We start from the raw sequence: 27,030 nt of genomic DNA, 5'->3' as shown, positions 1-27,030 counted from the left end.
TCTGTGACCCTCAGAGTTGCTGGGGGCCGGTTCAGGTTCTACACTACAGCCAGTGCGCCAGGGGCCGCTACCCACCCTACACTAGAGACGCCAATGTACGCGAAGCGCCGCTCAGCGTCTTGCAGACAACATCCCGTGGCTACTACGGTTGTGGGGATGATACCAGGAAGTGCCAGGTGCCCGGCCGAAGGGGAATAGGGTAGTGAAGGCTATCGTCAGCCTTTTGATCCCCGGACAGCTCGTGTTGGAAACAGCAGCCATTACGAACCCCATATCTGTGCTACAGACTAACTGTCAGGCGTGCAAACTCGCCGGGCGCGCGTACACAGAGTTGTTTTTTCTGCAGATGACGTGGCATTTATGTCACTACACAGTAGAACGCTGCTTCAAGGTTTGCTACAGCTTATTCCGCTGTTAGATACATAACTGTGTCTCATTCGTGCTTGCTGAGGGGAAGCCGAGAGACGACTCATGCCGCTGGTGACTGTCGGCATTCGTTCAATACGACGTTAGCAGTCACACAGTGGGGAGGGGGGGAGGGCTGTCTTTTTTGATGTGCTGATCATTTTCGGCGACATACTGTATCTGTAGCATACGATGGGGAACACCTCGAAGATGAGTGTCTCGCCTCAGCTACTCTGAGGCCTTTGCGCTGAAGGCCAGGGCTACCCTGCAATGAGTGAGCTTCGCAACACAGAGTTTAGCACTGTTGATGCTCTCCCGAGATATCTCTGTTGTGCGAGAAATTGCATACGGCGCACAGTGCTATCGAGCGTCTCACATCGTCGTGCAGTAGTCCTACCGGCTCGCTTCACGTCTTCTGGCAAATGCATCCCCTTCTCATAGGAAAATGCAGTGGCCCGACCTGCGCACTCTCCTTCAGGTCTCACGCAGCAGGCAATCACAGGTGGGTGAACGGGGATATACGCAAGATGGAGCAACTAGAGGGAAAGTGCTACGCTGCTCCTTACACCACAGTGTGCACAGCTGCAATATACAACCTCGCGCTTATGCTATTCTCCCCGTGCGCGCTCTTGTACGTCTCAGTGCACGGCGGGAGAGACACTACGCGGAAGCCGGTACTGAGTAAGCACTTCGGATGTCAAGTGCGCTTGCAGCCTCATCTATATCCCTAAATTCTGATTCGCTGCAACCCTGGCAACTCATACAGCTTTCCACTTCTCGCGAAGAGATGCAAAATTATGGGATAGCTAAGTTCATGTATGACAGCGAAGGCTTAGATGGGTTAACCAGCAGGATGATTGGGATGCGTCATTTCTCTGATGCGTCTGCAACATGCGGCAAACTATGAGGAACATCTAGCAACGCAGACTTCCGCCTAATATTCGCGGGTGCTCGACCAAAAAGCGAGAAATGCCCCTCTGCAAGTTGAATGCCTCCAGATGAATGCGAGGCCACTGCACTGCGAGGTCAGATTTGGTCGCGTCATGTTTTGGTAATGATGGCAATAAATGAACTGCGGTCGTGCACAGTCCGCTGCTCGGTCACACAGGTGTACCTCTGCGAGCAGTTTACCGGGGACCTACAGTGAGGACATGCGGGCCTACGGTGTCAGCACCGAGAAACCACGTAGGAGAGCTTCACTGTCTAATGTAGCAGTTCTGTACCTCCTCTGGATACAGTTAGATCGAGAATATGGACATACCTCGTGGCCCGCAGCCGCAAAAAAATGCACGCAGACGAACACCCACCATCTCCTCACATGCTACTTCCGTAAATGCTCCTCTAACAAAAATATTGGCAGCTCCCTTGGCTTTTCATTGCCATGCCTTTGGAATGACTAAGCGTCAGTGGCTGCGAGGCTGCGCAGAGTCGGCGCACAAGACTCGGCGCACAAGAGTCGCCAAATACCGTGCCGGCACGCTCGACTGGCGTTCTGATCTAGCTCCCGCAAATCGTGCTTGCTCCACTCATATCTCTTCGACAGCGAGACCCCTGTCAAAATCAGGTGAGCGAGCCCTTCTTTCTCCTCTCCCCACGCCTCACATGACCGACTTTTCGCATGCGAAACACTAAACGGTGTGCGTGCGAGCTTTCAAAGCTTCAAACGAACCATCTGTGAAAGCTGCATACGCCACTGGCAATATCCACACAGAGACAGGAGAATAGAGGCTGCACACAATGCCCGATGAACATCTCCTATTAGTGTCATCCCCAAACAAACCAGGTCGCTCTGGAATCTTCGCACATGGCATGCGACACATCACACTTGCGGCTGCCTCTGTGGCTTGGGCTTGATACAGAAAAGAGTCTCACCTGTGTGGCATGACGAGTGGAAACGGCGAACCTTCCTGCAACCTTACCTTTTTCACGTCAAATTGCCTGTAGTCCTCTGCAGCTGACGTCTCACCCACATGCGTGCCCGCAACGACGTGGCAGCATTAGTCCGAAGTACTAAAGCCACATCGACTGTCGCACTAACGATAGACGTCCACTTTCTATCCGAATCATCCTGCTATTCTTGTAGCCAGCTACCCGCAAAGCTGAAATGTCTTTCTGTTGTGCGACTACGACGTGTCGCATGCAGGAAAGCCAGTCTCCAACAGACATAGCACGCTGAAAGCTGAGGGCGAAACAGCCCCGCCAGCCTCGTGCGGCCTCTGCTCATCCTACCGCCGGCGCCTCTCTCGTACATAAGCCGACGGCCTCTTGAATGCATAGCAGCAGCGAGGCGAAAAAAATATGGGGAGAGCCCTCCCTTCTCCCGTGCTGAGCTCGCTCAGGCGGCTGAGCGTTTCCGTGCGTTTCTGCGTTTTTCGCGAGAGAAGACCCAAGTCGGAGTATGCAGGATGGGGGAATGCTTGTAGAGAGGCGCGAGGCTTCTTCAGTGAAGTGAAGCGGCGCATGGTTGTTCCGGGTTGGTCGTCGTCGCCTTCTGGTAGTTGGCTCGAGATTTCGTTCAAGATTCGCTTCTTTGTCCTCCTCCCGTACTACTTTTCTTTGCCGTTGCGTGCTTCGTCCGAAGTGTGTGCCCAACCGTAGCAGAGGCTTCTTTCATGTTGATGCTCTGACGCAGATCTTTCTTTCTCTCTAATCTCTCGAATAAGCTCCCACTTTCGCCGCCAAGTTCATCCTGCCTCTTTTTCCGGCTTCGACGCCTTCGCACGAGACGTACGGCTACCTCCTTCCCCTGTATAATAATTCTTGGTCTTCTCACCGTTGGTTCCGTCTTGTTTTTCTGTCCGTGCTCGCCCAATCTGCAATTGATTCTATGCATCCCGGAAAACCGCTGACGTACGTGGTCCTGCTCTACGGCAGCCGACGTTCCGTCCGTCGGTGCCCGCGTGCTTGCATGCTCTCCCCTTTGTCCACGTCGTCTGGTTGTTTTGCGTTCTCTCCTTTCTACGGCTTTCCTCTGCTTGTCTTCTGCGTCCTTCTGGCTGTGCGGATTCTGCCAGGCACACTGGGAGTACGCTTGCGTGTGTCGCCTTCACGTGCGTTGACCTGCTTGCAGGCCACGGGCGGAGGCCGCCGTCCGTCGTTGGGGTTGTTCGTTCCCTGGTTTAAGGTTTTGCTTTCAATGCGTTGATGCGACTGTGGTTTTTCGGGGGTTTTCGGTTTGGCAGATATCTGTTTCTCAGCTGGTAGTCTCCGAGGCGCCCCTCCCCCCTTCGCTCGGCACGTTTCTTTTTTCCTCTGCTCCTGCCCCTCTCGCTGTCTCCCTTCCGCCGCTCAGGGTGCGTATACACCCCGGTGGGTATCTGCGCCACCTCGTCGCGTTGTGGCGGTCTCTTTTCTCCAAATGAACCGTTCTACCCCTTTTTCTGCATAGGTAAAGTTTTTCGAGAATCCCTCCCCCCCATCCCACTCCTTCGTCGCAAGCTCCTCCTAGCCACAAAATGCTGCCTAACGGCCAAGGGGGCGGCTTCCGGCCCCCGCCACATCCACCTGGGGGGCTCGGTGGCCCCCACGGGCCTCCGCCAGGGATGCCACACCCGCCGGTGTCCCACATGCGGCAGGGCCTTCCGGTGCCGCCGCCGCCAGGCTTTCCGGTAGGCGTGCCTGGGGCTCTTGGCCCGCCGTCTTCGCCCCCGCCGCACGCCGCGGGCCTGTTCGCCCCGCCTCACCAGCAATGCCCGCCGCCGGCCGGCGCGCCTGGGCATTCGCAGCGCCTGCCGCCTGGCGGTGCGATGTTCATGCCTCCACCTGGCTTTGCGGGCTTTTCGCAGCCGAATGCGCGGAGCCCACACCCGCACAACATGAGCCCGCCGCACGCGCAGGCGCATCCGGGGCGTGGCAGGCCGCACGGCTCGGGTCCGAGGGCCCACGGGGTGTCTCCGTCGGGAGCGGTGGGCGGTCCGGGGGGCGGGCCTTCGCACCCGAACGGCGCAGGAAAGCCGTTCTACGGCGCAGATCTTCGCAAGCTGGACGCGTCTGGCCCGGGCTCCTTTGGAGGAGCGCCCTCCGGAGGGTCAGCTGGCAAGGCAGGGCAGTTCTCTAGAAAAGGCGAGAACGGCTACAGCCACCACGGTCTGCCGGGCGCGAACCCGCCGGCTGTGTTTTCGCGCTATCCGCCGCCGCTCCCGGGGCTGCAGCCGACGACGAGCCAAGCGCCTGGCGCGGGCGCGGGCGGCGGCGCGCCGCGGGAGGCGCGGCCGAAGGTGAAGTCGGCGGAGGAACTCTTGGCGGAGAAGGCGCGCAAGTGGCAGCAGTTGAACACGAAGCGCTACGGCGAGAAGTCGAAGCTAGTGGGGGGGGGCCACGACACGACCAAAGAGGAGATGCCTCCGGAACATCTGCGGAAGCTGATCAAAGATCACGGAGACATGACTAGCAAGAAGTTCCGCCACGACAAACGCGTGTACCTGGGCGCGCTCAAGTACGTGCCGCATGCAGTCTACAAGTTGCTGGAGAACATGCCGATGCCTTGGGAGCAGGTGCGCAACGTCGCGGTTCTGTACCACATCACTGGCGCCATCACCTTCGTGAACGAGATTCCCTGGGTCGTCGAGCCGATCTACCTCGCGCAGTGGGGCACGATGTGGATCATGATGCGCCGCGAGAAGCGCGACCGCCGGCACTTCAAGCGCATGCGCTTCCCGCCCTTTGACGACGAAGAGCCGCCGCTGGACTACGGCGACAACGTCCTCGACGTCGAGCCGCTGGAGGCTATCCAGATGCAGCTCGACGAAGAAGAGGACGCGCCTGTGATGGACTGGCTGTATGACTCCAAGCCGCTGCAGCATGACAAGCGCTACATCTCAGGGCCCTCGTATCGCCAGTGGCGACTGGAGATCAGGCAGCTGAGTGTGTTGTACCGCCTGGCAAACCAGCTCGTGTCTGACCTGCAGGACAAGAACTACTTCTACCTCTTCAACCTGGAGAGCTTCTACACTGCTAAGGCGCTGAACATGGCGATTCCCGGCGGTCCCAAGTTCGAGCCGCTCTTCAGAGACCTGCACGAAGAAGACGAAGACTGGAACGAGTTCAACGACATCAACAAAATCATCATTCGCCAGCAAATCCGAACCGAATACAAGATCGCCTTCCCGTACCTCTACAACAACCGCCCGCGAAAAGTCGCCGTGGCCGTGTACAGAGAACCCACCTGTTCCTTCGTCAAACCCGAAGACCCCGAGCTGCCTGCTTTCTACTACGATGCTATCGTTAATCCTCTCCCCGCCTACAAAAGCGGTTCCTCCACTACTGCGCAGCAAGGTAAGCAGGACCCGAGAAAACCTGCGTCTTTTCCTGTCTGCCGCCTGGCAACATATGTGCATATGGAGACACACTTTTTGCGCATTTACAGTGTGTGCGGGGGAGTGTTGCGGCCGTGCAGGGATGGAGACTGCGCGCGCCTCCCCTCTGGGGACAAACGGTTTATACACTTTTATAGGTGACCGTAGGTCTAGGGTGCTCTTTTATGAGACAGTGGCGTTCATGTCGACGGCCATCGCGTGTGTGGGGTTACGCTCCTCGTCGAAAATGCAGAGTGTTCCCGCTTTTTATTGACTTCATTTATTTGCGTGTGCGTGTCTCAGATATGTCGATGTTTGACGACTTTGTGCTCCCGCGGGAGATCCAGCCACTGCTCCAGGACGCGCCGCTGTCGACAGACACCACGGTCGACGGCATCATGTTGTACTGGGCCTGCCGCCCGTTCAACCTACGCTCGGGACGCACGCGGCGCAGCATCGACGTGCCTCTCGTGCAGTCTTGGTATCGCGAGCACGTCCCGACGAACTACCCGGTGAAGGTGCGCGTCTCGTATCAGAAGCTGCTCAAGTGCTGGGTGTTGAATCACTTGCACCAGCGGCCGCCCAAGTCGCTCAAGAAGCGCTACCTCTTCCGCGTCTTCAAGGGAACCAAGTTCTTCCAGTGCACCGAGCTGGACTGGGTCGAGGTCGGTCTGCAGGTCGCCCGCCAGGGCTACAACATGCTCAATTTGCTCATCCACCGCAAGAATCTAAACTACCTCCACCTCGACTACAACTTCAACCTGAAACCGGTGAAAACACTGACGACCAAGGAACGCAAAAAGAGTAGATTCGGAAACGCCTTCCACCTGTGCAGAGAAATCCTCCGCCTCACCAAACTCGTTGTCGACTCCCACGTACAGGTGAGCGACCGGACAGACTGCGCGCGTCTCGTCGGCGCCCTTCTTTCCGCCAGACAACCTCCCCGCATGCAAGCAGATGCAGCGCCTTCCGTCCCGCCCCGCGTGCGTGCTTTTCACCGGCGAAAACGCCGACATTCGTTCAGCCGATGCATGCGTAGACCTTTGTGTGCCTGCAAAGACGCTTCGCGACCTAGCGCGGCTCAGGTGGAGATCGAAGGAGCGCTGAGTCGCCTCGCGGCTGCGCGGGATCCAGTGCGCAGAAGAACCACACACGGCGTTGCTTCTGAACCTACACGCAGACGGAGGTTTATATCGATGGATGCCTGTGAATGCGCTCATGTGTAAGCGCATGTATATGTGTTTATGTATGTGTATATAAATCTTGTATATATGTATGATGTAAATGTATGTATGTAAGTATGATGTAAATGCATGTATGTATGTGTATGTGTATATGTATGTATGTTCTTTTTCCTCCTATCGTCAGTCGATCGCAGCGTCTCGCGGCCGCGTGTTGTGTGTGTGCGTTCAGTATCGTCTGGGGAACGTGGACGCGTTTCAGTTGGCGGACGGTCTGCAGTACACGTTTGCGCACGTGGGTCAGCTGACGGGCATGTATCGCTACAAGTACCGTCTGATGCGGCAGGTTCGCATGTGCAAGGATTTGAAGCACCTGGTGTATTACCGCTTCAACACCGGCCCTGTCGGGAAGGGCCCCGGGTGCGGCTTCTGGGCGCCAGTGTGGCGCGTGTGGCTGTTTTTCCTGCGCGGTGTTTTGCCGCTGCTGGAGCGCTGGCTGGGCAACTTGCTGGCGCGTCAGTTCGAGGGACGCGTCTCGAAGGGCGTTGCGAAGACAGTCACCAAGCAGCGCGTCGAGAGTCACTTCGATCTGGAGCTCCGCGCCGCCGTCATGCATGACATTCTGGATACGATGCCGGAGGGCGTCAAGGCAAACAAGGCGCGCACGATTCTGCAGCACCTTAGCGAGGCCTGGCGCTGCTGGAAGGCGAACATCCCCTGGAAGGTCCCAGGGCTCCCGGCGCCAGTCGAGAACATGATTTTGCGCTACGTCAAGATGAAGGCAGACTGGTGGACGAACGCCGCGTACTACAACCGCGAGCGCATCCGCAGAGGCGCGACGGTCGATAAAACAGTCTGCAAGAAGAACTTGGGGCGCCTCACGCGGCTGTGGCTGAAAGCTGAGCAGGAGCGCCAGCACGCGTACCTGAAAGACGGCCCCTACATCACTGGTGAAGAGGCCGTCGCCATCTACACGACCGCAGTCCACTGGCTAGAGAGCAGGAAGTTCACGCACATTCCCTTCCCGCCGCTGAACTATAAGCACGACACGAAGCTGCTCATCCTCGCGCTCGAGCGGCTGAAAGAGCTGTACTCGGTCAAGTCAAGGCTGAACCAGCTGCAGCGCGAAGAGCTCGGCTTGATTGAGCAGGCCTACGACAACCCGCACGAGGCGCTCTCGCGCATCAAGCGCCATTTGCTCACGCAGCGCGCGTTCAAGGAACTTACGCTCGAGTTCATGGACCTTTACAGCCACCTCGTCCCGATTTACGAAGTGGATCCACTCGAGAAAATCACCGACGCCTACCTTGACCAGTACCTCTGGTACGAGGCCGACTCACGACACCTCTTCCCCAACTGGGTGAAACCCGCAGACTCCGAACCGCCGCCCCTCCTCGTCTACAAATTCTGCCAAGGCATCAACAACCTCACAGACGTCTGGAAGACCAGCGACGGAGAAGCCGTTGTCCTTCTCGAAACTAAATACGAAAAGGTACGGAAAAAGCCGCCCAAAAGACATACATGTAGGCGACCATGCCTGTGGATATGCTTGCGTGCGGAGCGTCTATCCATCTATCTGTATGTTTTCGGGTGTTTTCTGTTGATACTCGTTCGTCGAGGGGACTTACACGACGCTGGGAGTTTGATTTTTTCTTGCTTTTCTGGCTGCCGCGCCACTTGCTCTAGGCTCGCGTCCCTCGCGGCTCTCGTTCATCTGACAAACTGCATACTCTGCCTTTTCGCCGCGACTGCGTCGGCCTCATTTTGCTTGCCGTGGGCGAGTGTTCCTTGCGTGCTGGAGATTTGCTTTTCGGCGGCGTTTGGTCTATTTTTCCTCGCGTGTGTGTGCCGGCTCCTGGACCGCAGGTGTACGAGAAGATCGACTTGACGTTGCTGAATCGTCTGCTGCGTCTCATCGTGGATCACAACATCGCGGACTACATCACAGCGAAGAACAACGTGAACATCAGCTTCAAAGACATGAACCACATCAACTCGTTCGGGTTGATTCGCGGGCTCCAATTCGCCTCCTTCGTCTTCCAGTACTACGGCCTGATTCTCGATCTTCTGGTGCTTGGTCTCACGCGCGCCACTGAGCTGGCAGGGCCGCCGAACTTGCCAAACGACTTCCTCACCTTCACGGACGTGGAGACCGAAACCCGCCACCCGATTCGCCTTTTCTGCCGCTACATCGATCGCTTCTGGATCGTCTTCCGCTTTGAAAAGGAGGAAGCTCGCGACCTCGTCCAGCGCTACCTGACTGAAAACCCTGACCCCAACAACGAAAACATCGTTGGCTACAACAACAAGAGCTGCTGGCCGCGAGACTGCCGCATGCGAAGGTGAGTCGAGAGTGAAGCAGACACACATAGAGACGAAAAAACGGCGACGGTATGTGTGTGTGTGTCGGGCGTGCCGGTAGGCGCTAACCGCTCCCTAAACCCTAAACGGCGGCGAGCAAAAGGTGGGGGAGCAGCGTGCGGATCTTGAGACCAAACTCTGCGTGCTAAGTGAAGATACGTGGAGGAGTCGGCTTGTGTAGTGAGACTCCTTTTTACGGTGTGAGTTGAGGCGAATCGCGTTCGTGATATTTAGGGTTTAGAGCAGTGCACGCAATGCATGCGTCATGGAGTGGAGCGCGTTTTGTGTGAGGTTTGCTCGGCTTTTACGAACGCGGTTTGTGCGTTTTTTGTCTGCTTTGTGACCAGGATGAAGCACGACGTTAACCTGGGTCGCGCGGTCTTCTGGGAGATCGAGAATCGTTTGCCGCGCAGTGTCTGCACGTTGGAGTGGAGCAACTCGTTTGCGTCGGTGTACTCGAAGGACAACCCAAACTTGCTGTTTGCGATGTGCGGCTTCGAAGTGCGTATTCTGCCCAAGATCCGCACGTATACCGAGGAATTTTCTCAGCGCGAGGGCGTGTGGAAGCTGCAGAACGAAGTGACGAAGGAGATGGCCGCGCAGGCGTTCCTGAAGGTTGGTGACGAGGGCATGAAGCGCTTCGAAAACCGCGTGCGACAGATCCTTATGGCGAGTGGCGCGACGACGTTCACCAAGATCGCAAACAAATGGAACACGACGCTGATCTCACTCATGACCTACTTCCGCGAAGCGGTCATCCACACTGAGGCGCTGCTCGACTTGCTAGTCAAGTGCGAAAACAAGATTCAGACTCGTATCAAGATCGGCCTGAACTCAAAAATGCCTTCCCGTTTCCCCCCCGTCGTGTTCTACACCCCTAAAGAACTCGGCGGCCTCGGCATGCTCTCCATGGGACACATCCTCATTCCGCAGAGCGACCTCCGCTACTCAAAGCAAACCGAAACAGGCATCACGCACTTCCGCAGCGGCATGAGTCACGAGGAAGACCAGCTCATCCCCAACTTGTATCGATATATCCAGGTACCGACTCAAACAGAACCTAGCAGAAACTAGATGGTGAAAATCCATGAGCATTCGCTCGCACAGACATCTATATCTATCTATTTGTACATCTGTATTTAAATCCATATGTGTCTATCGAAAAATCTATCTAGGTCTCTCTTTCTATATCTATCTTTATGTATGCTTTCATACAGAGAAGCATGCGCGTGGATGCATAGCCTCGCGTCGGCCTCTGCAGGCTTCCGCGTCAGCAGCTGTCTCCGTATCTTCCCCCGTCTGCCTTCTCCAATTACATATGTATTTATATACATATATATATTCATGAAACTGGCTATGTATTCTCGTGCGAGTGCGTGCGGCAAACGCGACAGCCTGTCGTTTTTCTGCGCATCGTTTTTTTTTTGCAGACCTGGGAGTCGGAGTTCATTGAGTCGCAACGCGTGTGGGCGGAGTATGCGTTGAAGCGCAGCGAAGCGGCTGCGCAGAATCGGCGCTTGACGCTGGAGGATCTCGAGGACTCGTGGGATCGCGGTATTCCGCGCATCAACACGCTGTTCCAGAAGGACAGACACACACTCGCTTACGACAAAGGCTGGCGCGTGCGGCAGGACTTCAAGCAGTATCAGCAGATGAAGGCGCACCCCTTTTGGTGGACTCACCAACGCCACGACGGCAAGCTGTGGAACTTGAACAACTACCGCACAGATATGATTCAGGCGCTCGGAGGTGTCGAAGGCATTCTTGAGCACACGCTCTTCAAAGGCACCTATTTTCCCACGTGGGAAGGTCTCTTTTGGGAAAAAGCTTCAGGGTAGGCGCGCGTCAAACTCTGGCCGCCTATTCTGAAAGCGAACCGTAGCTCGTGCGGAACTAAACGGCACCCCGATATATATATTTATATATTCATACCTATATATCGACTTAGGCATATCTGAAATGCATCGAAGGGGATCGATTGGATGGATGCTTTCCACGCGGGAATAGCGTGACGCGGGAGAAGAGAGGAGAGCATGAAGCGTCACTGCGCGAAGCCGGAGAGAGACACGCACTCAGTTTGTGCCGCTGAGTTTGAGGGGCTCTGTGGAATCTGCTGCAAACAACGGGGGAGAGGTCGAGCTTTCGTTTTCGAAAAAAAACCGGATGTGGGTGAAGCTGGTGTGCGATTGCTCTCTTTTGCGTGTCCCTCGCATCTTTTCTTTCTTTCCTTTCCATCATCTCTTCCTACGCATTTGTTCTCGCCTTCTCCATCTTTTTCTGCTTAGTTTCGAAGAGAGCATGAAGTACAAGAAGCTTACCAACGCCCAGCGTTCGGGTCTGAATCAGATTCCGAATCGTCGCTTCACTCTCTGGTGGTCACCCACGATCAACAGAGCGAATGTGTATGTCGGTTTCCAGGTGAGGATTCCCCGCTTCGCTGCAGCTGTGGTGACTTCGCCCAAACATTTGGTCTGCGTCAGCCGTGCCTCCATCTTCGAACACAGCTTCGTCTGGCGTTGCCTGCGTTTGTGGTGTCTGCGCGTCCGACTGCGCTCGCGGATTTTTTTTTTCGATGTGTAAAAACAAGTTTCTTTGCGGACAGCACCCCAACCCCCCCCCTTCTGCCTCTTCCGCGTCTCTCTTTCCTGTCTTTGCCTCTCGGTCTCAGCTCATGTATTTTATGGTTGCGTCTTGCTTTCTAGGTCCAACTGGATTTGACTGGTATCTTCATGCACGGCAAGATCCCGACGCTGAAGATTTCGCTGATTCAAATTATGCGAGCGCACTTGTGGCAGAAAGTCCACGAGTCAATCGTCATGGATCTTTGCCAGGTGAGACAGGCATGCCAGTCGCGACGGAGGGGCGGGAGCGACAGGCGATGGCGTTCAGGTTGTTCGCGGAAGACAGCGGGGAAAAAACTTGCAAGGGAAGTTCGTACGCTGCAGCTGGCGCAGTCCTACAGGCGAGACACAGCCGTGTGTCGCCATTTGTGGAGCGTATATACGTATATATATGCAAGTATCACGGCGTACGCATGTGTGCATACAGTTGTAGGGTTTTTCCCGCGAACCGTGGGAAACGTGTCACATGCGTATGCTGCAACATATATATATATATATATCTATAGATAGATATATATTTATGTATATTTGAAGACGGTTTCTTCTGTCTCTGTGTGTGTATGCTTCGTAGGTGTTTGATTTGGAGTTGGATTCTCTGGAAATTGAGATGGTGCAGAAGGAGACGATTCACCCGCGCAAGTCTTACAAGATGAACTCGTCGTGTGCGGATATTCTTCTTTTCGCTGCATACAAGTGGCAAGTTTCCAAGCCTTCTCTGTTGGCTGACGGAAAGGACGTTATGGACGGCACCACCACCTCGAAGTACTGGTAAGGCATAAGAATCAAAGCCCGACTTGTCCCGTTTTTTTCCCTTTTCCCTAGCTCTTGATTTCACCTTTTCTTCCACATAGTCGTCCCCCATAGGTTCGATTTAAAAGCGTGTTCGGTGCATTCTCCCTCACTCCCTCTCTCTGTCTTCGTCGCAGCTTCCTCCTGCCTGATTTCCTGCTCGTTTAGTGCCGCCTCCGCGCCGTTGTTGCATGCCTCGCTGCGTCGCTGTCTCGCTTTCCTCAGGCTCGACATTCAGCTGCGTTGGGGCGACTTCGACAGCCACGATATTGAGCGATACTGCCGCAGCAAGTTCCTCGACTACACGACAGACAACATGTCCATCTACCCCTCTCCGACCGGTGTGCTTATGGGTGTCGACCTCGCCTACAACCTTCACTCTGGCTTCGGAAACTGGTTCCCAGGTCTGAAGCCTCTCATGCAGCGCGCCATGAACAAAATCATGAAGGTAATCCTCTTCAGACACCTATGTACATCTATACATGCATGCGTAGTTGCATGCGTCAGTGTGTATGTATACGTGCGTGTATAGGCATTCTTTGTGTGGGTATCTGTGTATCTGTGAAGCGCAAGTCGGCGGCTTTCTCGTCCGCAACACTGTGCAGTTTGGTTTCCAGATGCGCCGCGCAACTTCTCTTGCGGCAAGTTTTCTGCTGAGACTGCGCCGCGAGCATGCTTCCCTCTCGTCTTCGCGGGTTCCGGCGAACCGGTGTCGCACGCATGGCGGTTTTTTTGCTTTGTTTTTTTCAGTCGAACCCGGCGCTGTACGTGCTGCGCGAGCGCATCAGGAAGGGTCTGCAGCTGTACTCCTCGGAGCCGACGGAGCCTTACTTGACCTCGCAGAACTACGGCGAGCTGTTCAGCAACCAGACGATTTGGTTCGTAGACGACACGAACGTGTACCGCGTCACAATTCACAAGACGTTCGAAGGCAACTTGACCACCAAACCCGTCAACGGCGCGATCTTCATCTTCAACCCGCGAACGGGTAAGCGCTTCTCCCATTCGCCTCTTCTGTGCATGCGTGTCTGAAGAGCGCCTGCTTCACAGTGGCCTAGGCGCTCGCCGATCCTCCACGCAGCCACGGGACTTCTGGGCGAAGCGAACGGCACTCCGAACAGTACAGGCGCTCGCACCAGCGGATTTGTACACACATCCGAAAGCGCTTTAGTGTGTTCGTTTCGTTTGATACAGTCTGCGTTCGGCGCGCTGAAGCTCTCTGTTCTCTCTCTGTCTATATATATCTTATATATATGTAGACAGGCCACACATACGCACTCTGTATATATATATATATATATATATATATATATATATATATATGTTGTAAGTGGTTTGGTTGCGTGCTCCCTCTGCGTTCTGTATGGGTGACGTGCATGTGCGTGTTGTTTTTTTGTGTCGTGTTTGCAGGTCAGCTGTTCCTGAAGATTATTCACACGTCGGTGTGGGCGGGTCAGAAGCGTTTAACGCAGCTGGCCAAGTGGAAGACGGCCGAGGAAGTTGCTGCGTTGATTCGTTCGCTGCCGGTTGAGGAGCAGCCGAAGCAGTTGATTGCGACGCGCAAGGGCATGTTGGATCCTCTGGAGGTGCATTTGTTGGATTTCCCGAACATTGTGATCAAAGGCAGCGAGCTGAATCTGCCGTTTCAGGCGATCATGAAGGTGGAGAAGTTCGGCGACATGATTCTGAAGGCCACGCAGCCCGAGATGGTGCTGTTCAACATGTACGATGACTGGCTCAAGTCGATCTCGTCCTACACGGCCTTCTCGCGCCTGCTGCTGCTTCTCCGCGCGATGCATGTGAACACGGAGAGCACCAAGGTGATTCTGAAGCCGAACAAGACGACGGTCACGCAGAGTCACCACATCTGGCCGAGTCTGACTGACGAGGAGTGGATTCACGTCGAAGTCGCGCTGAAGGACTTGATTCTCGCCGACTACGGCAAGAAGAACAACGTGAACGTCGCCTCGCTGACGCAGAGCGAAATCCGGGACATCATTCTCGGAATGGAGATCTCGCCGCCGTCGATTCAGCGCCAGCAGATCGCCGAAATCGAGACGCAGACGAAGGACATCAGCCAGGTCACCGCGACGACGACGCGCAGCGTCAACGCACACGGCGACGAAATCATCGTCTCCACGCAGTCTCCGCACGAGCAGCAAGTCTTCAGCTCCAAGACCGACTGGCGCATCCGCGCGATCTCCGCGGCCTCGCTGCACCTGCGCACGCACCACATCTACGTCAACTCGGACGACATCAAGGAGTCGGGCTACACGTACGTTTTCCCGAAGAACCTGCTCAAAAAGTTCATCTGCGTCGCAGACCTCCGCACGCAGATCGCGGCCTACCTTTACGGCGTCTCGCCCCCCGACAACGAACACGTCAAGGAAGTCCGCGCCATGGTCTTCGTGCCCCAGGTCGGGAGCCACCAGAGCGTCTCGCTGCCGCAGGCGCTGCCTGAGCACAGCTACTTGCAGGACCTCGAGCCGATTGGCTGGATTCACACGCAGCCGAACGAAAACCCGCAGCTCTCCCCGCAGGACGTCACCGCCCACGCCAAGATCCTCAACGAAAACAAGGCCTGGGACGCCGCCACCACCGTCATCATCACCTGCTCCTTCACGCCGGGCAGCTGCTCGCTCACCGCCTACAAACTCACGCCCCAGGGCTACCAATGGGGCAAATCCAACAAGGTAAGCCGCGAGAGAGACGAGACAACTTCCAAAAGGCCAAAGCGAGCAGCGGCACCCTCCACTCAGCGAGCAGAAAGACTCGCGCCGAGGAGGAGGACGGCGCGGAAAGAGGGACGCACGGAGTTGGGCCTAGAGTCTTTTTTGTGAGACTTGGCGCACAGTGAAGCGCGTCAGGGGGTCGCCTCTCAGTGAAGCAGCTCGCTTCCCAGACACAGGCAAAAGTGGGGAAATTCAACAGTTCTTTTCTGTCTTCGTTTCGCAGGACAACGGCCCAAACCCCTCGGGATACCTGCCGACGCACTACGAGAAGGTGCAAATGCTGCTCAGCGACGTTTTCCTCGGCTTCTTCATGGTCCCCGAAGGTGGCCTGTGGAACTACAACTTTATGGGCGTCAAGCACTCGCCCTCGATGAAGTACAACCTCGTGCTCGACGCACCGAAGGAATTTTACCACGAGCAGCACAGGTAAGGGTTTTGGGTTCAGGGGGTGGTTGTATGTGGCGTTCCTTTTTTTTTTTCTGTGCTTCACACACCGCGTGGAAAATCGCGGGTACCTGCCGTTTTCTGGCGCGGCGTGAAGCCGCCCGAGGCTCTGATACTTTGCATTCTTTCTAGCTCGCCTGTAGTTTGTGTCGTGACTCGGCGGGCGCGTCTTGTCTTTTCTCCTCTCGGCGGGCGCCCTTCTGCGCGTCGCACGCGCAAGAGTGTTGCTGTCTGAGTGTTCTGCGTGTGCCTCTGGCGTGTGATTTCCCCCTTGCGCGGGACGAGTGTGTCTGGCTTTCCATCTACGGACTGGGTTATGTTCACGTTTTCTTTTTTGTGCAATTTGTCTTTTCAGACCCTCGCATTACCTGCAGTTCACGCAGATGGAGACGGCCACCGAGGCAGTGGGCGCAGATCGCGAGGATCTCTTCGCCTAGTGGACGAACAAACGCGCCAGGGATGTCTTCTCGGATGTCCCTCCCATCGCCCTTTCTGCTGTTTGCTGTTTTCCATGAAACTTGTGAGGGATCTCTGGGGGGTCATTCATGTCTTGTCGTGCATCTGTGTTTCGTTTCCTTTTCGTCGCCTTGCCCAGAGCTTCCAGCTGCAGGGTGGGGAGGACCTCTGCTTTGACGTTGTTGCATGCAAGTTTTCTTGACGCAGAGCCTCTCCTCGTGTCGTTCGCTTCCCCATTTATCTGTCTCCTACTCGTCTGTACCGTCGCGTGCAGGTGCTGCGTCCACGGGGGTGGCGAGACCGTAACCCGCGTCTCGAAGAGACGGACTCACTGAGGCGTATAAAATCGGAAGACCATGCAGAGAGACATCGTTTGCAGCTTTTCGCATTGAGGACATTAAACTCAACGCACTGCTGCTTATGCGGCGTTAAATGGTAGCAACTCGAGAGTCGCTTTGCCCACAGAACGCGGGATGAGAAAAGCGGAGAGTAACGAGTGATCAAAAGATCACGCATTACGTAGCGTAGAGGTGACTCACCTGCAAGGGACAGAATGAGTCGAGCAGACTCGCCCACCTTCTGGTTCAGCTCGATGACGTGTCTCACAAGCTGTGCGCGTGAGAGACGCGTCGCCTGATCCTCTACGCAGTGCCGAGAAAGTCAAATACACATCCAGGCGAGCAGGAGCGCCATCCGCGTAGCCTCGGGCTCTCATTCAACCTCGAGGGATTTGCGGCGATTTGCAGTTGCAGCAGCAGAACAAAGAGGACGCAACCCCATTGGCAATCTCCCACTGAAGTGCAGACAGGAGCATATGGAAATATATGTATATGTTTGTATATATATGGATGCCGATACATATATTTGTACATATATGTATATACACTCGTGCATATAGTTACATATATATGTATATATGTACTGGTATAGCGCTGTGATCGAGCAGATGCATGGGGGCTAGCGGGAGGCGCCGCCGGTGCTGCGGAGCGTGCGCCTCTGTCGGGTCTCAGCGCCAAGTCTGACTTCTGTAGACTTCTCGCTGCTTCGAGAATCGCTATTCTTTCGCTGGTGCCATGAGAGAGCTAGGGTTTAGAAAACATGCCAAGAGAAGCTAACGTGCCTGCCCCAGCTTCGACCCCGCAAACATCTACAATGTGTATTACACATATATATATATATATATATATATATTTAAACTTTTGCGAATCGCGCAGGGTGAGTTGCAGCAAAGTGTAGCAGAATCCGTTTCCGTTGAATCCGTGAAGCGTGAGAGCGAGAAGAGCTAAAGAGAGACCGTCAGCGGCGACAGCAACATCGAGACGGGACGCGAGGGAGCGAAGGCAGAGGTGCGGAAATAAAAAGGAACCAGCCAAAACAATTAGAGCAGAGCTCTGCCCGTGTTTCCAGGCGCTGCAAGAAAAAGGACTGGTCGCTCACGTCCGTGACGTCGTCGCCGAATCGCAACGCGCGACAGGGTAGAGAAGAAAACACAGCGAGACGGGGTCACAAAGACCGCGAAGCAGGAATAGAAGCAAAACGAAAACTCGCGGAGAACGTCTTGAAGCAGTCAACGCTTTTAACAAAAGATCGGAAACTGTCTGCCCGGGTTTTCTTCCTGCTGATCTGTGCGCTACCCTTTTCCTGTTCTGTTTGCGTCCCTCGTTCTTTCTTCGTCGCCTCAACAGCCAAACCTCTCCCCCCTCGGGGTCACCTGATGCTCTGTGTGTCTCTGCGCATCGCGGCGGCGCCAGTCGGAGGCCTCTGGGGTTCAAGTCTCTCCCTCGGCCTTTGCTCAGCCTCTGGTGAGGCTGAGCTAGGCCCCGTCTCGTTTGCCTTTTTTCCCCCTCCCTAGCCCGCGGCTCTACCTGCAAGCGTCCCCCTAGCCATGGGAAAAATCCAATTTCCGTTTCCTAAACCCAGACGCCGAAAGGCTTCTCACCTTTTGCCTCTCTCGAGGCACCTTCCTCCCTCCGCGCGCCCTTCCGCTTTCTTCTTCTCTTTGCCCCACGCGGCCGCTCGCCAGCTCCGCCCCGCTATGGCTCGCGGTTTTTCGACTTTGTCCACTCGCCTCCACGCCGCTGAAGGCATGTTGCCGGTATCGTGTCTGTCCGCGGCAGACAGTGCGGCGGCAGTTTTTGCTCTTTTGCATGCGACTCCGCACCGCGCTTCCTCAACCTCACTCCCCACGCGAGGCGCTACGCGACCGCATCCGCGGAGGAGGCCGACGGGTCGCAGTCGAGCGACGCGGGCGATACGGCTGCGTCCCTCGCGGCCCTCCTCTGTTCGAAGTTCAGGGCGCGCGAGCCGCCTGCGCCTTCTCCGCCACCCTCGTCGAGGATCTCTGTTTCCTCCTGCGTCTTGCCTCGCGTGCCTGCCTCCTCAGGTAGACCGTTTTCTAAGCCGTTTTTGCACTGAAGGCCTTTCTCTTCGTGCCTCACGTGGCGCGCATCTCCTGAGGCGTCTCTTGTCTCCTCTCCTGCGCGGTCGCCGTCAGCCTGCGGGGTGTGCGCGGAAGTCTCGCCGCCTGCCTCTGGATGCTGCGCGCCGCCGCAGCCCGTCTCCAGCTTCTCCCGGTGTCGCAGACTGTCGCTGTCGACTGCCGCAGGCTGCTCGCCGGTTCTTGTTTCTGCGCTGCCGCCTGTTGCCGCGCTCTCCTCTCGCTGGCGCCGGCGCGCGGCGAGCTTCAGCCGCAGCAGCCGTCTTCTGCGGGCCTGCTCCAGCAGCACCGCGTGTCGCCCTGTCGCTCTCTGCCGCAGTCGCATGCGCTCCTCCTTCGTGCGCACGCCTGCAGCGGCGGAGTTGAACGAAGGCGAAAAGGACTCGGAGAAGCGCGAGCCATCCGCACGGTCGCCATGGGCACGGAAGCGGCGCTCGCGTCTTCTCGGTGCATCCTCTCGCGCGAGCGCAGCCCCCGCGGACGAATAGGGCGAGACTCTGCGTCGCTTCGCCTCTCCCTTGTCGTCGTCCCCGTCGCTTTCGGCTCGACGCCGCGCCGCGCGACCAGGGACCTCGCCGGCTCCAAAGTGTCGGCGAGGCAGCGAGCTTCCTCCGTCGAGCCCGCGCTCACCCCGCGAAGAGAGACGACTCCCCGGCTTCGCCTGCCGACTCGAGCGCGCATGCATCAGCGTAAAGTGCGCGACCAAGTCCGAGACAAACGCGCTGACAATCTCGTCAAGAGTCTCCACGCGCGCTTCCGCGCCAGGTTCTCTTTCTTCTCGCTCGAGGCTCGCCCTGTCTGCATCTCCCCGCGGGCCTCTCTCTTCGGGCGTGTTGTGTCTCGGGACCGGCGCGTCGTCTGCTGCGGAACGAGGCGTTTCGCAGGCTGCCGCGCCGTTGCTGCTTTCGCTTTCTTTCAAGTACCGACGCAGGAGCCGCTGCGCGCGACCGAGAAGAACGCGCTGGAGATCGGCGAGACGCACAAACAGACGCGGATTCTCCGCCGCCGCTGCGCATGCATGCCGGCGCAAGTCTGCCGCCAGCAGCCGCAGCGGCTCAGGCAGACCGCTGCCTTCGTTCTCCTCGTCCCGAGTGCGCGCGCCCCGCGACGCGGAATCGAGGGCGAGCGACCCCGAGAAGGACGTCGGCGACAGGATGCCGAGGCGCCGCGAGCTAGGCGCCCTTTGCGCTCGAGAGGAGCCCGCGAAGGCAGGGAAAGAAGACGCAGGACGGGAAGGATCGCCGCTCTCCACTCGCCTTCCTCCGGCCTCGCGCGCCTCCGCAACCTGCATGCGCTCGCCGCTCGCGTGCGGGGACGCGGTCGCCTCCTGTCGCGCCGCCGCCGCCGCACGCGGCGCATCGTCCGCCCTTTCGCCTGGAACCCTGACGAGCCTGTCGGGCGCAACGGCGCCCGTGAAGGATGAGAGGAACTCGCCGCTGCGGCGGACGCGGTACCTGGTCAGGATCACGTAGCCGCTGCCTGAGAAGAGCCGAAAAGGCGCAGCAGACGCCGACGCCATGTCCAGGAGACGCAGGTGCAGCTGCAGCGCGCAGGGAGAAGCCGGGCACAGCCGCGCAGCCGCTGAGGCAGGCGCGTCCTCCGCCGCGGAAGCAAAAAGCGACTCCGCCGCCGCAGCCGCGAGCGACGACGGGACGTGCATGCCCAGACGAAGCTCGCCATGCAGCTGCAGCAACTGCAAACAAGCGAAAAGAAAAAACAGAGACACAGCGAGAAAGATGCAAGGGTAGGAACCACGCCTCGACCTCCTCTTCACCATATGGACACACGCGCCCAGGCGTCACTTATATATATGCATAGAGATACATATATATATATATATATATATATATATACATTTATATACCGCCCACATACCCACTCGTACGTGCACATGCACATATACATATAAACAATATATTCATGTATATATATACATACATATACATGCATGCACTGCATATATACACATTGCATATATACATATATATACGCATGGATACATCACATATATGTATATACACACTTAAATATCTAGATTCATTAAATAAAGTAGATACACATGAGAGGATATTCCTGCACGCGAACGTGTTCGCGCAGTACCTCTTGAATATGCCATTTCGAGATCGCCTGGAGCGTTTCTCTGCGGCGTCCGCCGAACTCGAGCAGCTGACCCTCGAGGCCCCGCCGCCACATGCGCACAGCAAAGAGAGGCTTCTGAAGGGCTTCAACGGCGCCACTGCGGCGAACCAGCAGCAGAAACTCCCCCGCGTCTTGCACAGAGGCCGCCGCGTCTCTGCGCAGAGAAGAAAGGCCAGCGAAGGTCTCTTGAGACGAAGGAGAGGACGAGGAAGGCGCGGGCGACGGCGCAGAAGCGAGAGGCCCGAGCGCAGGATGATGAAGGCGCACAACACAGACATCTTGTTCCAGTTCTAGAGAGGCTTTCTCGCGAGACGCGGCACGGGAGAGCCGCGGAGTGCGATACAGCAGCGCAATCTCTGACTGCCTGAGCCGCATGAAGTGCTCAACGCAGCGAGAAAGAAACGCAGATGATGAAGACGAGAGAGAAGATGGCGACGAGGGGGTGGCGGCGGACTGCAGAGTGGGCGCCTTGCGCAGGTCTCCCTGCACGCGATCGGATTTGTCTTCCGCCGGCGAAGACGCGGCGGAAGGGGGGACGGCAGCAGCGGACGAAGCGGGTGGCGCCAGAGGGCGCGGAGCTGCGAGGCTTTCGCCGGGGGGGAGAAAAAGATATTTTTGCAGGACAGCCTCCGGCGAGACGCATGTGAGACTGAGAATGAAGAGAAGATACGACTTGGGCAGCGCCGCCAGCAGCTTCGGGAAGTTCTCGATTCGGTACGGAATGCGCCGGTCGCCGGCGGGGTGGCCATACAGCTGAAGAAGAGAGAACACGAAAAACTCAAAAAACTCAAAAAAGTGAAAAACAGCCGCCAGACAAGGAGGAGGTCAAGACGCCGTGCTTGTAAGCGCGTCGTCAGCCGAATAAGATACACTGAAAAATGAAAAAACGCGAAAAAAAAGAGAAGATGCCAGACAACCGCGTGCAACTAATGGCGTCGCGCAGCCCCTACGTCGGGACTCGCAGCCCCCCTCTTTTCGAATGTCGATATTTTCAGTTGTTCGTCCTTTCTGCGTCTTCCCTCGCCCTGCAGCTCACTAAGTCGAAGCAGAACGGGGTGCACTCGATCGGCTGCGGAATCAGAGGCCGGCGCGAATTGGCGGAGGCGGCGAGCGCGAACACAGACGACGAGGCCAGCGCAGGCGTGTGTCCAAGGCCGAAGTTGTATTCGTGGAGGACCGACGCAGAGTCCAGCAGAAAGAACTCGCCGCCGCCGGTCGCGCCTCTCCCTCCCGCCGCAAGCGGAGCTAGAGAACTCGCGGAGAGATCCGCCGGCGCGGACTGCGCGCCGAAGATGTCCACGATGCGCTGGTCTTTGAGCGAGCCCTCAACCTGCGCAGCAGCGAAGGGAAAGGCACATGCAACAGCTAGGATGCATGCACTTGCAACGCCCGTGTGGAGACGCGCGGAGAACGCCCGCTGTCTACGCCGCACGCGCACAGGTCCTGGCATCGAAATCACAGTTTGGGCGACTCGGCATGCGACGATGCTTGGGGACTGCAGGGCTTCTTCTGCTGCACCAGCGGCTGCGGCCCTCCTGGCGCCGCGGCCGCAAGTCTCTCGCTTCGCCTGCGGCCTCCAACGTGCACACGCATGCGCATGCACACATAGAACACATCTGAATACATCTGTGTCTATATCTATCCATGCTTCTTTAGTGTCTGAGGGCACGCGTTCGAAGCAGTTTGCCGCCGGAGACGAAAGTTTTCCGGTGGGCTCCCTCGAGGCTCACTCAGTTCCGCGAGAGCTGAAAAAAACTCAACTATCCGTCGTTTGTAAAAAACTCAATTGCTCACCTTTCGCAGCCCTGGAACGACTTTGCCAGTCTCGGAGAGACTGGCCTGCCACTGGTAGGCGACGCCGTTTGTGAAGAGCAGCAGGCCGCAGTCAGCATTGCTTCCGCAGACCACCTGAAGGATTTTGGAAAACAACACGAAAAACAAAAGACAGCAGGCTTGATTCATGCACTGGTCATTTCCATCGCAGCCAAATTAAATTGGGGTTTCTTCTCCCTTCGGTATCATCTCCGTCTCCCTCTCTGCAGCCTCTCCGCCCGTCTTCTTCCTCTCTCCACTTGCGTCCTTCTTCTTCTCTTCCTTATTCCTCTGCTTCTTCGTCTTCTCTTTTCCCTTTCTTTCGGCTCCCCCCCCCCCCCCCCCCCCCTCCCCGCCCTCACGGCGCGGGCCTCGCACCTTTTCTGGGCGGCGTCTCTGCGCACTCCCGGGCGTCTGCAAGCGCTTGACTTGCTCTTCTTCAGCAGCGCGCGCGGCTCCAGGCGCTCCTTACCTTCGCAGGGACGTGCGGCAGCGGCGACGCCCGACAGCTCAGCGTCCGCCCGCGAATGATGAGGCCGTAGCGCTTGCGATACAGCCGCGACTGGCAGAGGACGGCGAACCGCAGAGGCGGAAAAAACGGAAAACTCGAAAGCGGACTCACGGCCGAAGGCGCAGGCGCTTGCCGGGAGGACGCGCCGTCCTGCGAGAGGGGTGTGGTCGCCGGCAGCACGGGGGACAGGTCAGCCAGCGAAAAGAAGAGACAGGCGCCTCGCTCCTCCATTGCTGCTCAGAAAAGGAAGGCAAGGAAGCAAAAAGGGTCTGCATGCAGTGGCGATTCAATCTCTGTCCACGGTGAGAGCTCCACGGCTGCACTCTAGCAGGCGCGTTTTTGATCGAGACAGAAACTGACGAGGGCATGCGCGCAGGTCGCACGTAGACTCTGCTTCGAGCAGGTCGTCCCTTATAGGGGAGCACAGTGATGTGTATGCGTGTAACTCAAGTTGGGTTTTTCTGGGATGCAAATGCGCATGAGAATCTTCTTCCCTGCTACCCCTGATGTTGTGAAGCAGCTCTAGATATGCGCCCTCGGCTGAGTGCAGCTCCTGTTCGAGAAGCGCGAGCTGCATCTTTCGCCTCACCTCCTTGGGCGCCTTGAGAGACCGGCAGCCTGATGGCCTCCATGCGCATGGGACAGTGCTGAAATGCGCGAGGCGGACCGGTCGCTCGCCCTTCGTTCCTATCGTCTTCTGGGCAGTCCTCGGCTCCTCGCGCGGCCTCATCTCCTCTCCTGTCTCTGCGCGACGCCGAATCACGCGGGCGCCTGCCACCGCAGCTGCAGGTCAACCGCCCTGGAGATCCACTCGTCGCGCGCCTCTTTTTTCTCTCCCCTTCCAGCGCGGCGGCCGCTCCCTCTCCCTCCGCACGGTTCTCCGAACAAACAGGGACGGGAGACGCCTCTCTGCTGCCTGCAGGCCTGACCTCGCTCCCGCCTGTGTGGTCTGCGGCGGCCGAAGCGGCGGAAGGCGAAGAGGCAGGCCGTGGCGCAGCCGAACTGGGAGAACCAGAAGATGCAGAAGAATGCGATGAAGAGGGAGAAGATGAAGAAGCGTACGACGAGGAGGGGGAAGAAGAGGGTCGGACGGCCGCGGGGGTGTTTTGCGGTCTTTCGCAGCAGCAGTGGGCGTTGCTGCCCAGCCACAGGTTCCCTTCGGAATCCAGAGCGGCGAGCCCGAATAAGCTTGTGGCGTCTTCCTCTCTCGACGCGCAGCGGCAGGTCGTCGCCGCGAGCGGCGCTGAGCTCCGCGAGGGATCTTCTGGTTTTCGCTCCGGCGTCGCTCGCTCTCTCCCTTCGGCCTTGCATGTCTCCTCTTCCGTCGCGCCGTTCTCAACCCCAGAGTTTGCGACTTCCGAGTCTTCGCCGCGCGCGGGTGCCTCGCCCTCAGGCCTCTCCCCTCCAGCAGGAACCTCCCTCGAAGCAGAAGAATTTACAGCCGAAGAAGGATGGGAGGGAGGAGTGAGAGCGCAGGGCCGCGGCGCGTAGGCAGGGTCGAGCAAGACGTCCAGCGGAGCGTCGCCGAAATCGAGAGATTTGATTTCGACGTGAACGAAGCGCCTATCGGCGACTGAGGTGGTCGGCAGCCATGTGTCGAAGCCCGCCCCTTGCCACGGATGCTGTCTGCGAATGCGGAGAAGGAAAAACGGGAAAGGAGAGAGAAAAGAAAAGAGAAATACAACGCCCGAGAAAAGACGAGAGCAAGGGCACTCGCCCACCGCTGCCGCACAGCCTACTGCCACCCTATTCGCCGTTCTCCATACACTCATACATATAAATATATATATGTATAGATATAATATAGATTTGTCAGTAGAAGACTCTAAATATATTAGTAACTTCACAGATCTGCCGATACCTCGGCAGAATACTCGTTCGTGTGCACATCCGGACAACGGCGTGCATACAGGCGAGGAACTTCGCGCCAAAGTAAACAGCAAACCCGAGGCAACAAACTGCGAAACGAAGGATCATGGAGGATCCGCGGAGATGCAAAAAGAGCCCAACGTAATGGAAAGACTAAGAATGGGGCATTAGGAGGCAGAAACGCCATGCACAGAACGCACTCCACGGAGAGATAGTCATGTGTGGCTCCTGTGGACTGCTGGAGGCCTCGGGGAGGGAAAAGTTCTCAGACGACGAAAACTCAAATTCGAGATTCGCGCAGCCTTGCTAGTTCCGCGGTAGAGACGGAGATCCGCACGCTGCTGGCAATTCGCAGAGGCGCGTCGTGTGAGCTAGCGACCGCGAGAAAGGCTGCGTCTCTCCACTGCTCACCGAATCTTGTAGACGAAGATTCTCCCTTCTTCAGTTAAAAGCGCAACGTGATTGGCTGCACACGAGAGATGCCTGACCGCGACCCCCTGCGGCAGATCCGCAACCCACGGAAACGTCTGGTCAAGCTGCACGCCCAGGCGCACCTTCGGTCTCTGCAAAAAATAATAAAATGTGAGAAAATACAAAATAAAAGAGTGAGGACTGGTTATACGGCACACGAACAGCTGGCGATACAGACGGCGCACAGGCCTGACCGCTGAAACCACACAGCAGGAAAAATACGATCGAGCAGAGCACAGAGAGGCAGTGAAGGAAGCGAGTGTCTGCCCAAACAAGTTCATTTATGCATGCGAAGGTGGATTCGTGAAGAAAAGGACGATCATGCCGGCAGCGAGGATGAAGCCCGGCGCTAGAAAGCGCAGATACTGTGAAGCAGCAGTCCGCTGCGCAGCTATCTTGCCCTTCCTGGGGCGTGGCAACGGCGTGGTGCCCAGGAGCCCAGACTTGTAGCCTTAGAAGCCCGCCAGAAGCTCGTCTCGCGGAGACACACCCCCTCTGCGCGCTTCAGACCACTGGCTGGTGCAAGCGTCGAATGAGCACATTGTGGGAACTCTCTAGAACTGAAGATGAGTAGGAGTCCCCGGTAGTCCAACCTCATCGCAGAGAGAACGAAGCCGAGAGTGCCAAGAAGAGAGGAGAGCCTAACGGGAGCCTTGAGCGCTCCGGAAAGCGACTCCCTGAGTGTATCGTCCTCACTTTCGAACGAAAGGAGACGCTGCCTCGATTGGGGGAGTCTCCTCCGCGTCTTTGCAGGCGGGCAGGGCCTCCGCAGGCCGCGCGCCCTCCGCCAGTCTCTGCCTGGTCGCCGACGCAGCTGCTCTCTCCACGCTCGAATGCGGCGTCGGTCTCCTCGGCGAGCTGCTGCAGGTGCGCAGAGGCGCTACAGAACGGCCAGCCAAAGAGGAAAAAGTTCTCCTCAACGTGAAAATTCGCAATGTCCTGGAGGAGGGCATCCGCGTCGTCCGCGTCGCTTGCTTCGCTCTCGCGCGGCGCCGCCGCCTCGGGCTCGCCCTTCTCGGGTGCGCTCGGGGGGGGGAAGCGGCATGCATTTTTTCGACGTGACGAAAGGAAGCGAAGAGAGATTCCCTCCCTACGCTCTAGGCGCCAGCGCGGACAACGGCGCGGGCGGCCTGCGCACGCACGAGACGACGCGTCGTCTGCTGCTTCTTCCGCTCTCCGTTTGCAGAAGCGAGGAGGCCTGTCTGGAACTCAAAAAGTGCATGCGTGGAGAATGCGGAGGCGAAGATCGTTCGTTGCCGATGGTTCCGGCGCTGAAGAACTGCGAAGTCTGTCTGCCGCGCCGCCGACCTTCATCGTTGGCAGAATGTTTGCGGCGCTTCGGTGGAGAAGACCGAAAATACCGCGGAGTCGGCGTTTGCGGCCTTCGCGACCTTTCTAAAGTGAGCAGGATAAAAGAGACCTGGCAGCTCGCCCGTGATGACCGCGGACGCCAAGCCTCGCTCAGCTGGCCTCCTGTGCCGTCCTTGTCTTCCTCTCTTCGTAGCAAA

At 57.2% G+C, this 27,030-nt stretch overlaps 2 protein-coding genes across 2 annotated transcripts; one reads left to right on the top strand and one right to left on the bottom strand.

Annotated features, from left to right (window-relative positions):
• Nucleotides 1-3,860: 3,860 nt before the first annotated feature.
• On the top strand, nt 3,861-16,264 carry BESB_009540 (pre-mRNA processing splicing factor PRP8; the record flags this gene model as incomplete). Its single annotated transcript, XM_029359708.1, has 14 exons — nt 3,861-5,679; nt 6,003-6,580; nt 7,113-8,372; nt 8,747-9,222; nt 9,589-10,282; nt 10,672-11,075; nt 11,527-11,659; nt 11,944-12,072; nt 12,434-12,630; nt 12,877-13,099; nt 13,402-13,639; nt 14,062-15,344; nt 15,607-15,809; nt 16,183-16,264. The coding sequence occupies 14 exons, from the start codon at nt 3,861-3,863 to the stop codon at nt 16,262-16,264; spliced, it is 7,719 nt and encodes a 2,572-aa protein (XP_029222621.1).
• Nucleotides 16,265-18,478: 2,214 nt separating this feature from the next.
• On the bottom strand, nt 18,479-26,744 carry BESB_009530 (uncharacterized protein; the record flags this gene model as incomplete). Its single annotated transcript, XM_029359707.1, has 9 exons — nt 18,479-20,413; nt 20,821-21,612; nt 21,896-22,189; nt 22,654-22,767; nt 23,144-23,415; nt 23,772-24,808; nt 25,463-25,614; nt 26,219-26,402; nt 26,617-26,744. The coding sequence occupies 9 exons, from the start codon at nt 26,742-26,744 to the stop codon at nt 18,479-18,481; spliced, it is 4,908 nt and encodes a 1,635-aa protein (XP_029222620.1).
• Between the last annotated feature and the right edge of the window lie 286 nt (nt 26,745-27,030).

Source organism: Besnoitia besnoiti, chromosome I, assembly GCF_002563875.1.
Source record: "Besnoitia besnoiti strain Bb-Ger1 chromosome I, whole genome shotgun sequence".
Classification (NCBI taxonomy): Eukaryota; Apicomplexa; class Conoidasida; order Eucoccidiorida; family Sarcocystidae; genus Besnoitia; species Besnoitia besnoiti.
This window is presented reverse-complemented; position numbering and strand designations above follow the sequence as displayed.